The 17,376-nt window shown below is 45.2% G+C and overlaps 2 protein-coding genes across 3 annotated transcripts in view; both read right to left on the bottom strand.

Moving 5' to 3' along the window:
* Nucleotides 1–7,020, bottom strand: part of ALDH9A1 (aldehyde dehydrogenase 9 family member A1) — a 24,949-nt gene extending 17,929 nt beyond the window's left edge. The window contains exon 1 of one of the 2 annotated variants that reach the window (XM_035102410.2): nt 6,882–7,020. The gene's annotated coding sequence lies outside the window, so the exon portion shown is untranslated. Of the gene's footprint in view, nt 1–85; nt 173–6,881 lie in introns of those variants that run through there. The other variant, XM_035102409.2, reaches the window with a different exon arrangement.
* TMCO1 (transmembrane and coiled-coil domains 1) lies at nt 3,029–17,376 on the bottom strand. Its single transcript, XM_035102412.2, has 7 exons — nt 17,199–17,376; nt 15,662–15,739; nt 14,900–14,959; nt 12,471–12,517; nt 9,794–9,861; nt 6,882–7,026; nt 3,029–3,484 (listed from the first exon to the last, which is right to left on the bottom strand). The coding sequence occupies exons 1-7, from the start codon at nt 17,266–17,268 to the stop codon at nt 3,386–3,388; spliced, it is 567 nt and encodes a 188-aa protein (XP_034958303.1). The 5' UTR covers nt 17,269–17,376; the 3' UTR covers nt 3,029–3,385.

The following is a 17,376-nucleotide window of genomic DNA, read 5'->3' as shown; positions in this document are numbered from 1 at the left end:
CTTCCCGGCCCGCTGCCCTGGGGACGCGGTGGGACCCCCACCCACCCTGGGACCCCCGGCCCCCCTCACCGCGACCCTCACTCACTCCGCCTCCTGCACCACGTCCGCGCAGCCCGGGAGCGGCCGAGGGAGCAGGCGGGGCGAGGGGAGGGGAGGGGAGGGGAGGGGAGGGGAGAGAGGGCGGCGCCGGGAGGAGAGGGCGCCCCGCCCCCGCGGGCCCAGGAAGCGAAGGGGAAGCCCCTGCCTGGACAGAGGAACGAGGCTGCTGCGCCTCTGCTGCTGCGCCTGAATCGGGCAGAGAGAGAGGATCCAAGCAGGTTTTAAGACTTGCGTGTTGATGGGAAACCATCCAGAGGTAAAAAGTGTAATAGTGCAACAATCCCACTCTCCGCACTAGATAGAATCTTTTTGTTGCCCCCAAATTAGTCTCCCGTCAACGTGCGTCGTGTGCACTTTCTGCTGTTCCGATAGGTAGAATCTAGGCAGCACAGTTCTCTACCCGTCTACTCAGAAATAAGAAATAAGCTGAGATCCACGAGACTCACTCCCAGGTAACTGCAACCTAAACCCAGCGCTCTTCTAGATGTATTTTATTAGCAATTCTATTAATACATACCCAAAAAATGAATAAAAAGAAATGTTTACACACAAGTTATTACTATAATGAAAACACATTGAACAGTTGTATCTTGATATGTACGATACAGCTCATTGTTATATAAACTTATTTGGCTGGTTATTAGTAGCTCTTCTATAGGAAGTTAACTTATACGGTACATTGTTATGGCAGTCCATACTGCTCTGAGATTGAAGGTGCACAATGCTTTTTCCAATTTTACGCTGCGCAGTTTCACAGTAATAAGATTTGTTACTATTTCAAAATCATTTAATACTGCGTTTTAAAGTATCCTAATAAAGCTCTGTGTTTGCAAGGCTATGATGCACTGCTCTCCTCTCCAGGACCCTCTAAAGCAGGCATCCCCAAACTTTGGCCCTCCAGATGTTTTGGACTACAATTCCCATCTTCCCTGACCACTGGTCCTGTTAGCTAGGGATCATGGGAGTTGTAGGCCAAAACATCTGGAGGGCCGCAGTTTGGGGATGCCTGCTCTAAAGCATGGGTTCCCAACAAAATTTTCTCGAGGACCCCTCATCGAGCTGCTATTGTGACAAGGACCCCCATTAATTCCTAATCCTAAAATTAAAAAGTGAGAGCCAAATTAAGAGTCTTTTTATATTTTATATTTATACGTTTTTTACAGTTCTTCCTCTTCATCTGTAGGCCTTTGTCGTTTTAACGAACCACTTTTTAACCAACGGTCCATTTTTAACTACGCGAACTGTAGCTTCCGCGAAAAGAACGCTTTGTTTACAAACACTACTGTTTTGCAAAGAGGCAGCGCGCGCCAGGAAGGAGGGAGGGGAATGGAGAAGACAGGGTACCTGCGCAGTAGCGCACAAATGAAGCCGATGCGTGCAAAGCATCTTGGGGAGGTGAGCGTTAGTAGAATGCGTGCGCTGCCTCTTTGCAAAACAGTAGTGTTTGTAAAGCGCCACCTAACGGCATACAGCAGAACTACTGCCTCTATCTAATTCTAGTTTTGCGCTAAACTCTGCTCATGCAGGAAGCGGCCAAAACAAAAAATCTGTTATCATACAAAATATATTTAATATATTTTTTATTCTAATAGCATCTTGCGGACCCCTCTGGCATAGCTCGCGGACCCCTGGGGGTCTGCAGACCACCTGTTGGGAACCACTGCTCTAAAGCACCCCTTATTTCAAATTAATTGAATTTGGGGCAGTTCAAGATGTTTTACAAGATGCTGCTGGCAGATCTTTTTTTGCCAAAAGGGAGCTTAACTACCATAACTATAGCTTCTGTTTACTGACCCAGTGAAGGGCAAACCCTGTTTCTAAAAAGAACCTTTCAAACTCTGGTGTCTTTTCAAGAAGGTGTTGTCATGTTAAAAGGTAAAGGGACCCCTGACCATTAGGTCCAGTCGTGACCGACTCTGGGGTTGTGGCGCTCATCTCGCGTTATTGGCCGAGGGAGCCGGCGTACAGCTTCTAGGTCATGTGGCCAGCATGACTAAGCCGCTTCTGGAGAACCAGAGCAGCATGGAAACGCCTTTTTGTCATGTTAGTTGGTGATTAAAATGTGATTTCTGATGGTCACATGGATAGCAAGGGCTCCATAACTTCTAAAATGAAAACACAAGCCAATACTTTTGCCAAAGCGTTACAATACTTTAAATTCATTGGTGCATGGCATTTGCTTCACCCAACTTTTGTTTCTAGCCTCATCCCCATGAGCTATACACTCATATTGATTTTGTCCCTTTGTCTTTTGTTGAATCATGCAGGCGGGCACTGAGCCAGTCTCAGATCATGTCCTAGTAAGGGAAATAATACAAATCTTTGACAAGGTTGTAATGGCCCGGCGATTCCCTCCCATGATGTTGCAGTACCACCTGGTGGTCAAGCACATTGGGGAAGAATGGAAGTCGTATTTGGAACCAGCACAGAAGGAATCAGAACTGCAACTGTATGGGTATCTGAAGAAGTGTCCATGCACACGAAAGCTCATACCAATGACAAACTTAGTTGGTCTCTAAGGTGCTACTGGAAGGAATCTTTTTTATTTTCTTTCAACTGTGTGGGAGGCAATGAAAGCTGTCATACAGGAAAACTGCATCACAGGAGACATGAAGAAAATGTGTGCCTTGGAAACGACCCACCTTGAGGTAGATGTGAAACTTTTGGAGCAGCACTACAAATGGAGGAAGATGCCGGAGACTTGAAATCAAGCAATTTGACTCTGCAGCAAGCAAAGCCCCCCTCAACTGTCTCTTGACATTGCTTATATACAATGCTAATCTTAACCAACTGCAATCGAAAAACGTCCAGGGGAAGCCAGTGGCTGAAACAAACCAATGCTGCTGTTCTGCAGCTGTCAGGAGTTTGTGGAATAAAAGCCTTGCTCAGAATAGTGTCTGAGGTGAACTATATGAACTGGAAGCACAGAGACAATACAATTTTTCTTTTATTTTCACTTTGGTAAAAGTTATTACACGAGATTCTTCTAACAAAGAATACTACTGTTGTTTACTTCTAAGTCACTCTTTTCTCATCAAACTTTGCTGAAGTTTTCACTGAAGCCGCACAGCACTCCTTTTAATTCCACTAATATATTTCTCCAATTCCCCAGAGTAGTAAGTGCAAGATCTAGCCCAAAGATGTGCTTCAGTGCTGTTCTCTTTGCAAAACAAAGATATGATAGTTACATATGCAACATGTTCAGGAAGCCTTCTGTGCAATCGAGAGTTTCTTGCAAAGTCAGGATGTTTTGACTAGTGAGATGCAATAAATTACTTCTCTTATTTCAGGAGAACTTCCCAGATTGAGGTGGGGGGCCAAGGAATCCTCCAGCTTGCTTGGTGGCAGCTCGAGAAGGAGCCAAACCCAACAGCTTCTGAATATTCTGACAAACAGGAGAAAAACACAAACTCATGTTGGTTTGCTTTCGTGTATTGTGTAGGGTCCAACTGGGGTGACTGAGGGGTCTTCCCAGCATAGTCAGAACAGAGTCCCCACAAAGCCTTCTTGTATTTGTACTCTTTTATATGGAATAGCTCTGTGCTTTGCCCACAGAGCACTGAAGAGCACAGCATTGGTTTTCACTAGCTAAAAAAAATCATTAAAGTTTTTAGAAAACTATTTTACTCCAAGCAAAGAAACAAACAAAACCAGTGTTCCTCCAAACTCTGCAAGTAGCATTCTAGACCAGGCATCACCAAACTGCGGCCCTCCAGATGTTTTGGCCTACAACTCCCATGATCCCTAGCTAACAGGACCAGTGGTTGGGGAAGATGGGAATTGTAGTTCAAAACATCTGGAGGGCCGAAGTTTGGGGATGCCTGTTCTAGACAGCCTGACATTGCCAGGCCTATCAGAGGTGTGCAAGGTCTAGCACTGGAAAGGCTGGTGTAAAGTTGCAAGTTTTAAAAAATGCACAAGCTAGAATACACACCACTTAACCACCTTTTAATTGCTTAAATTAAGAGCAAGAGACAAACCCCCACTACCCCACTTTCAAAATATGAAACTAGAAGGCTCTGACCCTCCCATGCACATTAAACCCCTAGAACTTTGTACTGGTTGAAAACATCAAATCCCCTTTCTCCAACCCTATTTCGAAGCAAATTTCATTCATTTTGACCAAAAGTCACAGCAGTTTTTAGATTCCACATTGTAGGGAACAGGGATCGAGAGCTCTGTTTTATACAGAGTGACATGGAACCCCAAACACAGATCAAAGTGGAGGTTGCACAGAGTACACACACATGCAAAGAAAAACATCCCATTTCTTGTCCCACTAAGTGTTTTAATTTTCTCAGCAATGCTAAAGCTACTCTGCTTATTACCAATAACTGCTGCTGGGACACCATCACTGTGCTCCTTTAGCATAAACCTAAGATCTAATTGTGCTGCCACTTGATCCAATCATCTCAGCGCTGCCCACCACTCCTGTGGTGAATGATAGTTTTGCCTACAGATAATCTCTAACTGAATTATCTCTGACTATACTTTTGCACTCCATTCAACTCCAACTTTAAATTCTCCCAACCCCCATTTACACTGTATGTCTGCATATGTATATATCTGTGTGACACACACAAACCTCTGACAATAGAGCATCTCACTCTGTATGCATTTGATGAATGGGCTCTAGTCCATGAATATTTGTGTTGTAATAAAATTGGTTAGTCTTTAAGGTTCTATAAATTAGTCCATGCTAACAGAGGCAACTCAGTTAAGGAAGAGGAAATGTGAACAATCTGCCTTGAGTCATTTTAATCCGCCAAGTTGTCGCATGGAGTGGTCAGAGGCAGAACAAACAAGGGACAGGATGTACATCTTCACACCCAGTCCAGATGTTGGTTTACTTTCCTAGCCACTTAAGGGGCCTTGAAAAACAATCCATGCAGCACTTCACACCCCCAGCAGGAAGCAGGAAGAACTCCAAGGCAGGATTGACGTGCCAAGGGGACATGGAAACAGCACAGAGGAAGCTGCTCACTGCAGAGAGATACAGTGGTCCCTCGACTTACAAATTTAATCCGTTCCGAATGCACATTCGTAGGTCGAAAAGTTTGTAAGTCGAAAAAAGCGATTACCCATAGGAATGCATTGGAAACGGAAAAATTCGTAAGTCGAGAAAACCCCATCTAAACCGCAACGGTTTTCCTTTTGGATGTCGAAAAAAATGTAAGCACGCAACCATTTTTCATTCGTAACTCGAAATTTTGTAAGTCGAGTACTTCATAAGTCGAGGGACCACCGTATTTCAGGCAACCTCAAGCTCAAGTCAGGAGTGAGCAGTGTCCCAGCCAAGGCTCAAAACATTTCCTCAACATCAAAACATCCAAGGGCAAATCAATTGAGACCTAAGCTGTTCACGTCTCCTGGAGATCACCACTCAAATCTCTGCTACCCTCTTCCATCAACAGTTCTGCAATACTGCATTGTCTCTCTAATGTACTTCCACTCATCAACAGATTCCAAACAATATATTACAAAGTTTATACATTAAAGTACACACATTTAACTTGTGTGCATTCAGCTTCTAAAAAAACAAAAAAGGGGGTGGGAGTCCAGGGGGAAAAAAGACTGCCACTCCCACCCACCCTTTTGACTACATGCGATTTTGGCTTTTTCTGCTTTCCCCAGAAAAAAAAAAGTGGGCTTACTGTACTGCAATGTCTAATTGCATGTGCATGGTGCACGTAAAACTAGCCCATGCCGAATGAGGCACCCGACTGTTAACCAGAGCTAGTTATTGGGACCACATTACTCTTCCGTTTAAACAGCTGCAATGACTGCTGGTTTGTTTTCAGCACTAAGAACTTATGACCAGTATATGTAAAAGATCACTTGCTCTTATATAAGCCTGTCTAACTGCTAAGCATGTCCTGCCAATTTCTGAGTTGAATTTGGCTGTTTTTAAAATAGGAAGTACAAAGGCAAGGATACTGGGGACATGGACATGAAATACCATTATTATAATAAAAAAATTCCTTCAGTAGCACCTTAAAGACCAACTAAGTTTTTATTTTGGTATGAGCTTTCGTGTGCATGCACACGAAAGCTCATACCAAAATAAAAACTTAGTTGGTCTTTAAGGTGCTACTGAAGGAATTTTTTTATTTTACTTCGATCCAGACCAACACGGCTACCTACCTGTAACCATTATTATAATACGAGACTTCAGATATGCTTACAAACACAGTCGCAACAAAAATACTTAGAATCATAGAGTTGGAAGAGACCACAAGGGCCATCCAGTCCAACCCCCTGCCAAGCAGGAAACACCATCAAAGCATTCCTGACATATGGCTGTCAAGCCTCTGCTTAAAGACCTCCAAAGGAGACTCCACCACCACACTCCTTGGCAGCAAATTCCACTGCTGAACAGCCCTTGCTGTCAGGAAGTTCTTCCTAATGTTTAGGTGGAATCTTCTTTCTTGTAGTTTGAATCCATTGCTCTGTGTCCGCTTACGCTGGTCATTTGTGGCCTCCAAAAATAAGGGAGAGCAGCACTCCCTCATTTACAATAATCTGGAGACAATTCTTATTTGATACATGTGCCCCCTGAATGAGTGGTTATTGAATAAGCCCGAGAAAAAATATCAAGCTCATACAAATGAGTATCAAAATGGTGGAAGGCTAGGGGAAAGGAAGGAAGCAAAGAAGGCTACAACTGCATCTTTATATCACACCATTGTAGTTGTCAATTATGAGAAAAGTAATAAAGTGGGAAACACGGTGTTCCAAGCAAAGTTTCTGAATAAGGCAACCTTCCACAGAGCAGCACTTACCTGCCGAATAGACATAGTGCAGAGAATGTAGAGGAAGATGAAGGAACAATCTGTATAATCCTCACCCAGAAGATTGCGATGGGACAAACCCTGGATGTAGGAAAGTGGCACAAAGGGGAGCTTGGCTACCACTCGGCCATCAAATCTGGGGAAAGCATACAGATGCACTTGGTTATCAGTACAAGTCGTCTGCGGTCCAGACTCACATTCTCCAAACAAGGCAGCAGATGGAGCATTTAAGCCAAACAGTGTTAACATTCAAGACATACAGGGGTACCTTGACTTACGAATGACTCGACCTACGAATGTTTTGAGTTACAAACAGAGTTCCGTCCACCATTTTGGATGCGGTTTAGATAGGATTTTTTCAACTTACGAATTTTTTAATCCCCCCCACTGGCTTCGACTTACGAATTTTTCGACTTACGAAGGTCCGTTCGGAACGGATTAAATTTGTAAGTCGAGGTACCACTGTAGCATGGTACATGGTAAAAATGGTAAAAAGTGAAAATCTGGACACAAAAGTTGTTTCCTTTTTTTGTGGGGGGAGTCATTGAGCTTTTTGGAAATTCACCAAAATCTAGACTTCCGACATGGGTTGCCATATGTCTGGATTTTCCCAGACATTTCAGTGATTTCTGCCTGGACACTGTTTCTGACTGCCATATTCTGGCTCTATCCAGGAAAGGAATCCATCTTAACTTAAATCACTCAGAGGTACCAGATTTATGGTACTGTAAGAGGTGCTGAACTGAACTGACAGTTTGACCTTAGAGCTGTTTGTGCTTAAAATGATGGAATAAGTCTGTAAACACATACTGGTACAGTCCAACCTCGGTTGTCTAATGTAATCCGTTCTAGAAGACCGTTCAACTTCTGAAACATTCCGACTACCGAGGATCAAAGAGCAGTTGGCAAAGTCAATGGAGAAAAAAAGGGGGGGGGACTCCCCAGAAGCCGTTTGGTTTCTGAAAAATGTTCGAAAACCGGAACATTTACTTCCAGGTATTCAGCATTTGGGAGCTGAAATGTTCCAAAACAGAGCCGTTTGGGAACCGAGCTTTGACTGTAGTAGAACTTACCCAGAAAGAATCAGATTGTGAAGAGTCTGTGCCACGAGAAACCTTAAGCCACTGGAATATAATATGAGGACTACAGGACATTTGTAGCTGTAGCTCCCAAGTGAAAACGCCAAATTTAACTATATATAGTATTTGGTTCAAAGCAGATTAGTCCTCTTCCAATTAGAGCAACCACAATTTCTTTAGGTGTACAGAGATAAAGAAAAACCCTTTTGTTTACAACCCAGAGCAGGGACATACTTTATCCACTGCCCCAACCCTCTGAGGTATAGATTGAAGGCTGTACAACTGTGTTTTGGAGCTGAGCCCAGATCGCTCAGGTCCAATATTGTCACTCAGTGTTCAGATCCTTTAACAGAAAGAGAACAACAGCATGTAAAATAAGGGACAAACTTCTCAGAAATCAATTAACCAAACTGGGTTTTGAAAACATTTTATGAGTTGCCAAAGGGGAATGAAGTTTCTTCCAGGCTCTACTTATACAGAGGAGAAAAGAAACTTGTGTATTTTAAGCTCCTGGCAGGGAGAGAAGTGCAAGACAAATGTAGATGGTGGACTCTAGGCATCTGCCTCACTAGTTTCTAACTGCATGTCCTATAGTGCATTGCTATCTGAAGCTCTCTCTCTCTCTCTCTCTCTCTCGTTTTCAGCAGGTGCTTCTGGTACTGTAAACTCTTAAATGAGTGTTTCTTCCTGCAGAGTTAACAATACAAGGAGCTGCACTTCCAGTAAGTGCCAAATGGAGAACAAAGGCATTTTTGGCAGAACGGATAGGAACGGATGTTTATCTCCCTCTGACAGTGTTGTGATATTCTACGTGGTTCCTGTCTTCTTTTCTGGACACAGATAAAAGAAAAATTAGCAGGAAGTGCTGCAGGGTGTGGGCACCATGCCTTTTACATTGTTAGGGAAGAAAGATGAATGTGGGAATATAATCTAATTATCAAAGTGATTATGACTAAGTCACTTTGAGAGTTCTTACAAAAACTCACTTTTAATATAGTGTAAGAAAAACCCGTCTGGAACACACCAAAATCTAGTCCAGCATCTCAAAGTCAAGGTCTTTCTGATCTGAAATCTACGGTCATTTTCCTCACGACCACATTGGGTGTATTTATACAAACACCATAACGGAAGAATAGGTTAACCTCTTTTAAAATGTCAATGTCAAACTCAACCTTTGAGTTGCTTGAGGGTTGTGTTTAAATATCCTGGTTCATGTCTCCTCAAGCATAAAGCTCACAGAGTAGTCCTGACCAAATTACTTGATCTTAGCTTAGCTCATCTCACAGAAATGCTGGGGAGATAAATGAGAATTGCAAAGAACCTTTTCTACTGTGAAAAGCTACCAAAATTACCAGTGAGAATCCATATTGCTAGTGTGAGGAGCTCTCAGCTAATTTCTGCTAGAACCGTAACACTGAATATTTGGGATAAAAGTAGAAGATTGCAACCACTTGCAAGAATGGCTACCATGGCTGCAACCATGTCTGCACCAACACTCTTTCCTTTTATGCTAATTCCAAGCAGTTCCAGGAAGGCACAGTGAGCTATGGAAAACATATACGGTACACACTTAACTTGAGCATATTCAGCTTTATGCGCACGGCAAAAAAAATAAATACAAAGGGGGTGGGAGGGAAATAAACTCTGGCAATCCCACCTGCCATATCACCCAATGTGTTTTGGCTATACACAGTTTTGGCATTGGGCGCTATGCCCAGGATGTAGCCCCGACATAAGTTGTGGGCTTACTGTACCATGAAGGAAGAAGAGAACATAGAGCATTGTTAACATTTCTTAAAGAAAAGCAGAGTGGTAACCACTTACATGGAATTGAACATTCCCATCAGAGCAGTGAAACAAAAACCAATTGCAAACATGGACTTCATGCGAACCTGCAGTCAAAAGAACAATTGAAGACCCATATTAGCGCCTGGCAAATGAAGATTCAATGGAGAAGAGACTATTGCCACCGAGTGCCTCCTCCCACAAAAACTGATGAATCAACTGGGATGTGTATATGCATTATCTGGAGCCACCTTGGTGAGGCCATTGGATGTTTATGGCCCAAAGGCTACAGAACAGGGGTCCCCAAAACTACGGCCCGGGAGGCTCTTTTATGCGGCCCCCAGCGACCCCCACCGCCGCCTGCTCTTACCGGCGTGGCGCGGCTGCCCACTTCCGACCCGGAAAAGCGACGGAAATAGCTTGCACTTGCGTCATTTCCTGTGTACTTCCGGGTTGGAAGAGGCTCCTGCACATGCGCAGAAGCAATTTCCGGCACTTTCCAGGCCGAGAGTGTGCCAGAAATAGCATTTTTGCATGCGCATGGCTGCGCCCAGCTGCGTGCTCCCCGCCCTCCGCATGATTGGCGCAGCGGGCATCCAGCCCAAAGCCGGGTAAGTTTGGGGACCCCTGCTATAGAAGGTTAGCCCAGGAAATGTACTAGCACAGGGGGCAGCAAGGCCTACCGGGCATAGACCAGATCACTCCCGTGGAAATCCTCCGTAGGCTGGACTGGTGGAGCGTGATGCCACAAATTGCATCTGCGCATGTCCGCAACGCCAGAAATTGATTTTGCACATGCCCAGATGCCAAAAATTGTGCCCACACAGAAGCGATTTTTGGCATCTGGACATGCGCAGAAGCGATTTCCGGTGCAGCAGACATGCGCAGATCCGATTTCTGGCATCTGGGCATCTGCAGAAGCAATTTCCAGAGCTGTGGAAGAGAGTCCCTGCGCTGCACTGCGCCAGTTTAGCGCAGCGCGTGTGGACTCGCTGAGCGGGCAGCTCGGTTGGGGGGCGGCGTGTGGGCTGGTTAAGTGACCCTCATTGGCTGCTTCCAGCCAATGGGCCTTGGGTTGCCGACCTCTGTACTAGCACTTGACTTCCAGATGCCAACTTGCTCTCAGTCTAAGTGAAGCAAAGTAGATTTTAAAAGCTTAACTGGCTGGCAAAACTAACAGCATTAGCACTCGTTAAATTGTCTAACTATGGTTGGTTGCATTTAAAACAACCATCCCTATTTCTACTTGAAGGGGCTCAGATCAGCAGTGAAGGTCACCAATAGCTTGCCTCCTAACCTATCAGTGATGCTGACTTTAAAAAAAACACACACAAAAACAAGTAATGGCCTCATATTATGCATCTTCCCTGCTCTTTTTTGTTATGAGTTGGCATCTTTTATCCCGAAGCTCAAACTTGGTTACTAATTAATAGGAAATGTTGCGCTGACCTTTTGCATCTGTGTGGTTGACATTCATGAGACTGGGCCATTTTGTTGGTATATGCTCAGAACATGATTGCTTACTAGGTCTCAATGAGGAAGAGTTTTTCTTCCTTCATAAGAGGTGTGTCCAGTCTTAATATCCTGCTGGGACTAACATGCACTGGTTTCCCAATCCCAGTTTTTGAACCACTGCACCCCTTCTTCCTGCCGAGAGCCCACTGTTTACCAACTAGCATCAGTCTCCCATTCCACAGGAGGACTGGGGCAGGGGTGGTGGGAGATATGCTTGACTGTAGACTGCTCATCGTTTAGCGTATTCTCCTCCATATTCCAACACCCTACACAGGGCATAGATGTCAGGACTCATGACATACAATTAAAAGAGGCATCATGTAGTTGCACAGGTATTGTACCACTGCCTGCCTTAACACTACAGTTAGCAAATGGGAACCAAAACATTACAAGCCACATAAGGAGTTTCAAATAAGCCAGTGTTTCTCAACCTTTTTTGGGCCACGGCACACTTGTTCCGCGAAAAAAATCACGTGGCACACCACCATTAAAAAAGTTAAAAAATCACAGCTTGATATTAGTTGTATTAGATGTTAACTATATAACCTGTGTTGTTTAATTAATGTATGCAATATAACTGAGTTTTCATTGACATTTTGTACTAACATTATAGAATTTTTTGGTCATTTTAATATCTTGGTAATATCTTGAATAAAAGCATAAAAACAAACTGAACAACCAGGAATTATATGTTCTTTCTCAGTAATGTTTTTTTCAATAGCATCTGCAATAGCAGATAATGTAACCAGCAGAGGTACCGGTAAATTGCACAGCAAGTGGCCAAGGGTGGTGCCAACTGGGCACAGAATACAAGCATGGCAACAGGTGAGAGAGACAGTAGCACGGGTGTTCTACTGCCCAACAGAACATCAAGCAGGTGGGGTTGGTTGACAGACAATACTTCACAGGCATTAGTAATCGAAAAGTGAAATGTAGCATTAGTTGATGGGAGCTGTTGATGAGTTTACATGAAAACTAGGCATCTCTTCAGTTCACTTCTACACTTTCTTAAGTGTTGCATCCCACAGAGATAGTGGAATTTGGTGCTCACTTCCTAGTTCTAATGTCTGCAGGTTAAACACACTGCTTTTCCGAAAAGCTGCCCCAGTTCCTACTCCTACTCCTTATTATTACTTTCTTGATTTAGGAATCACTTTCCCAAAGAGTTTTACAATAAAGGTTCAATTTGCTGTTTCCTCACCATTGACAGATCCCTGTTGTTGTTCTTCAGCTTCTCCTCCTGCCTCTCTGAAAAAGAGAAACAAATTACTGCAGGTCACAAAGTCAGGAACTTGCTCCCGATAAGCCTATGAGGGACTTGCAGCAGGAAAGCGGCAACAAAAAGGCATACTGAAAGTCCGAGGCATGTAAAGGTCACCAACCCACTTCAGGTGCTCTGACATTCAGTACAGATACTGTAGTAGCAATCCTGTTCCTCCCCATGGAAGCTCAAGAGCGTTTCTCAATACAAACCATCCAAATAATGCAAAAGTGTATACAGTGGTACCTTGGTTTACAAACCTAATCCGTTCCGGAAGTCCTTTCTTAAACCAAAGTGCTCTTAAACCAAGGTGTGCTTTCCCAGAAAAACAACCCCTAAAACAGCAATTTAACATGAATTTTACTATCTAACGAGGCCATTGATCCATAAAATGAAAGCAATAGACCAGCCTGCAATCTACTACCCAGTATAAAAATCCTTACTGCAGCGGCAGCACCACCAGCATCCTGCCCATGCCGTCCTGCGCCTCCCATGGTCGCCTCTTCACTTGTCTACAGGGTCAGTCAGACTTCCCCTCCCCGATCTCTCTCTGACAACCTGCATTGGAGGCAGGAGAGACCCCTGGGTCTGCCCGTGCCTGAGCCCTCCAGCCCCCATTTCTCCGGAGGCACAGACACCAAGACACCCCCTCCCTCTGCTTAAAGATGCGCGCTTTCCCCCTACAACACATGCCAGGCCCACGCATGCTCGCCCTGCTCCCTCGGCAAACTCCGCTCTCCCAGCCTTGAGAGGTGCGTCTTCTCCTGCCTGGGGCAAAGCACCAGTTTGAGATTGAGTGAGCACAGAGGTCAGCCTGGCGGCAGTGTTGAATAAAGGAGCCGCCTCCAGCCCAGAGCAGCGCGCTGCAAGCCCTGCACTCTGCCTACTGCTTTCTCCGGATAGCCCCAGTTGCCAGAGCCAGGTTCCTCACTTGCTCCTTCCGTCGCCATCTTCCCACTGGCAGAGCAATCCCCGACCCTCAGCAGAACAGAACCAAGCAGAGGTAAGCTGAGGGGCAGTCGGTGCCAGCAAGGATGGCCCTCCAAGCGGCTGCTTCACCCGCCCACCTCCTTCCCAGAGGAGGGTGCGGCAACGCAGGTGGGCAGCTGGAGCCAGGGAGCCCAAAGAGCCGCGCACCTGCCATTCCGTTTGCCTGCAGTCGGCACTTTCCACAGTAGAGGGACCCAGAAGTGAAGAAGGGGGCCATTGATGCAGGCGGGCGGGCGAGCAAGCAAAGCAGCTGCTTGGAGGGCCATCCTTGCTAGCGCCAAGGGGAATAAGCAGGCTCAGCTTGGCTCTGTTCTGCTGAGAGTCGGGGATCACACTTCTCGAGGCCAGGAGAGTGGAGCACGCCGAGGGAGCGGGGCGAGCAAGCACGGGCCCAGCATGTGTTGTGTGTGTGTGGGGGGGGGAAGCGCTGGGTCCCACTGCCACCGCAGCACCGAGCAAGGGAAGGCCATGCCAACAAAACGGAAGTACACCCCCAGACGGTACCTATTTATCTACTTGCACTTTGACTTCCTTTCGAACTGCTAGGTTGGCAGGAGCTGGGACCGAGCAACGGGAGCTCACCCCATCACAGGAATTTGAACCGCTGACCTTCTTATCTGCAAGCCCTAGGCTCTGTAGTTTAACCCACAGCGCCACCCGCGTCCCTATCACTGGTTATATTTGCTTAAAAAGAATTTTTAAATAAATATTATATTAATGGGAGATATTAGTGCTATAACAACAGCTACTACTGTAAAAAAGAAAAGGAAGATTCAAGTGTTTTACTCATGATCTTTCACTCTCATCCCCAATATATAGATTTTTGCCAAAAATATGTTTTATTGGAAATAAAAATAGGTAGCATCTGAAAAAGATATAGCACTTTTGAGAAATAATATGTTTATTTCTTCATTTCCATTCAGTGCACATCCTGTAGCTTCCTGCTGAAATGCCATCACTTTTTATACTACAAATGTACTGGTTTGTCGCCTAATCCCTGCTGCTTTTGTTTCACTTGAGCCCCTCTGCTATTTCACTAAGAATATTTACAGGTAGGTAGCTGTGTTGGTCTGCCGTAGTCGAAACAAAACAAAAAAACGTTTTCAGCAGGGGGCTGGTCCACTGTCCCTCAGACCTTGTGGGGGGCCGGACTATATTTGGGGGGGGGGAAATGAACTAATTCATATGCCCCACAACTAACCCAGAGATGTATTTTAAATAAAAGGACACATTCTACTCATGTAAAAACATGCTGATTCCCGGACTATCCGCGGGCCAGATTTAGAAGACAATTGGGCTGGACCTGGCCCCTGGGCATTAGTCTGCCTATCCACTCTGAACATTGAAACATGACAAACCATGTAGCCCCCCAATGTTACCTATTTTCTTTTTCTGCTGTCGGCCAGCTGATTCTGTAATTGTTTCCTTTTTCTTTTCCACTGCAGAGATAAAACAACACAGCAAGTTTTTTCATAAAGAAAATGTTCCCTCTTCTCATTGACCCTCAGGCCTCATCAAAATCTCTATAACAAAATCAGACCAATGGGTATGGCAGGCAAGATCTGAAAAATGATTAATAACGGTGAAATGCTTATTTTTGCCTAAATTATATTATTATAAGGCTTCAATTCTATACTGGTTTATCTTAGTTGAAATTAATGGGTCTTACTTCCGAGCAAACATGTTTAGGATGGTGCTGTAAGTGTCCAGAAGTGAAAGCCTCCAGAATGGAGTTCATATTGTAACATAAGCTTCATGAAGCACAAAATACTTTGCTGAGTTTTCTTTTTTTTAAAAAAACCACCACCAACTTTGCTGAGCTTCCTGCTCACATTTACTCCCTTTTTAAAGTTTGATCTCTATGTGTGTACATACACCTGCCTATTTAAAATAATACATCATGGATCTGATGGAATAGACACTAGTCCATGAAAGCTCATGAAGGGTTTCACGTTAATACACAGTGCATGACTATTTATTTATCAGCCATATAACTGCATTCTCTGGGTGGTTTGCAGACAAATCCATGATGAGGGATCCATTTATTTCAAGATAAAGCAGTTAAGCTCAATTTAAAGAAATATTGCCCAGAATTGGAGTGTTGTTGGACAAGACAAGCTCCATCATGCATCTGCACTTACATTTTTTACTCTGCTTCTCCACTTCTGCTTTCAGCCGCTTGTACTTGTCTGTTCTATAAACTAGCACCCATGTTATCCCTGAAACAAATAGCATAATAATCAGGAGACAGAATAACCGATGTATCTACAAAGCACTCAACATGACTGCCAGAGGACTTCCAAACCCAGTAACTTGAGCCTTAGTAGCATAGCTTACTGTCTCCTTCCTACAACTGCAGTACCATGCAGTACAAGCTATTCCCAACCTGATTCCACCAGCCCAGTGAGAGCATGCATGACTCAACCATCATTCACAAAGTCAGAGATGGGAGCCCCTAGCAACTGATGTCACTTTCCAAGAGAGATGAAGCCCATTGCCCATCATGGTAGGTCTTGTGAGCACATGAACTTTGAGATATTGACGGTGCTTTAATAGAGGCTTTGGTGCATGAGTAGGAGCATCTGAAAACAACAGACTGGAATTTTGAGTTGGGCTGCAAGCATCAACATCACCATTGCTCCTGAAAGTGCCATCTACACATGTCTCTTCATTCCCTGCACCTAAGTTACAGAATGGCAAGAAGACACCATTGTAACCATTGCAGGTGCTAGTGCAACAGTAGCTGCAGTACAGTGGTACCTAGGTTCTCAAACTTAACCCATTCCAGAAGTCCATTCCAAAACCAAGGTGCGAGTTCCCATGGAAAATAATGCAAAATGGATTAATCCATTCCAGACTCTTAAAGACCTCACCATAACACCCAAAATGGAGCATGTCCGGCTTCCGAAAAAAGATCGCAAACCAGAACACTTATTTTCGGGTTTGCAGTGTTTGGGTTCCAAGTTGTTTGAGCACCAAGGCGTTTGAGAACCAAGGTATCACTGTACAAAGAATTCAAGGACAGTCCACAACTCTCCGCCCCCCCCCCCTGCAAACTGGCATTCATTGGTTTGGCTAGATAAGGATCTAGAATGAAGTCACAATTAGCATATACTAGGATGGTTTAATCCACTCCTGAAGATGAAGTGATGCAACTCCATGGGTGGAGCCAGGATTTACTGGGGGTGGGGAGACAGGCTTCATGCTGGGGATGGGCAGGACCTCAGTTGGTTAAGTATTTTTATTGATTTACTTGATGCAGCTGCCCCCCTGCTCATGTGCAACTCAGCTCCCTCCCAGGCAGGATTTGTTTTACAGTATTTGGAAATTCCAACTTGAGTAATTCAAAGCATGTTGCGGGGCTGTATGACTCATCCTGTTGCCGATGTGGGGCGGCGAGATTCCTGTGCCTTTCAGAATGACGAGGAAATTTAGGTGGATCCCTTTGTCTATCCCTTCAGAATGGGGAGAGAAGCTCCTCTGGCCACCGCACTGCCGTTCCCACGGCTGCCAGCTAGTCCCTCCCAGGGGAGGCTCCACCAGATGTTTCTCGCCTGGAGACGCCACCCGTGAGCCCCACCCACCGCTGAGAGACCATCACGGGTGTCCTTAGTGGGCCTGCAGCCCCTTTGCCCGCCCTCTCCTCTCCGCAACACCCCGGCCCACGGCTCCCCTCACCCTCGGCCAGCAGCGCCGTGCACACCGAGATGAAGACGATAAGGACGGTGTCGGCGAACATGGTGCTCATCTTGGGCGGCCGGAAGTTGGGCCCAACCGGAAATCCGCGAGGCGCTCTCGAGACACGCGCGCCGCTCTGCTTCCGGCCTCGCTGGCCTCCGCGTCCCTCCTGGCGGTT

Source organism: Zootoca vivipara, chromosome 7, assembly GCF_963506605.1.
Source record: "Zootoca vivipara chromosome 7, rZooViv1.1, whole genome shotgun sequence".
In the NCBI taxonomy this organism is placed as follows: Eukaryota; Metazoa; Chordata; class Lepidosauria; order Squamata; family Lacertidae; genus Zootoca; species Zootoca vivipara.
Note: the sequence above shows the minus strand (reverse complement) of the source record. Positions and strands in the feature narration are given on the sequence as shown.

Bases quoted from the DNA above. Each gene is read 5' to 3' on its own strand.
- TMCO1 (XM_035102412.2), bottom strand. From the start codon at position 17,268: ATGAGCACCATGTTCGCCGACACCGTCCTTATCGTCTTCATCTCGGTG. The intron at 14,960-15,661 runs GTAAGTGCAGAT...TTATCTCTGCAG, and splicing joins GGAGAAGCAGAGTAAAAAAT to TGGAAAAGAAAAAGGAAACA. The intron at 7,027-9,793 runs GTAAGTGGTTAC...TGCTTTCCCCAG, and splicing joins ATGGGAATGTTCAATTCCAT to ATTTGATGGCCGAGTGGTAG.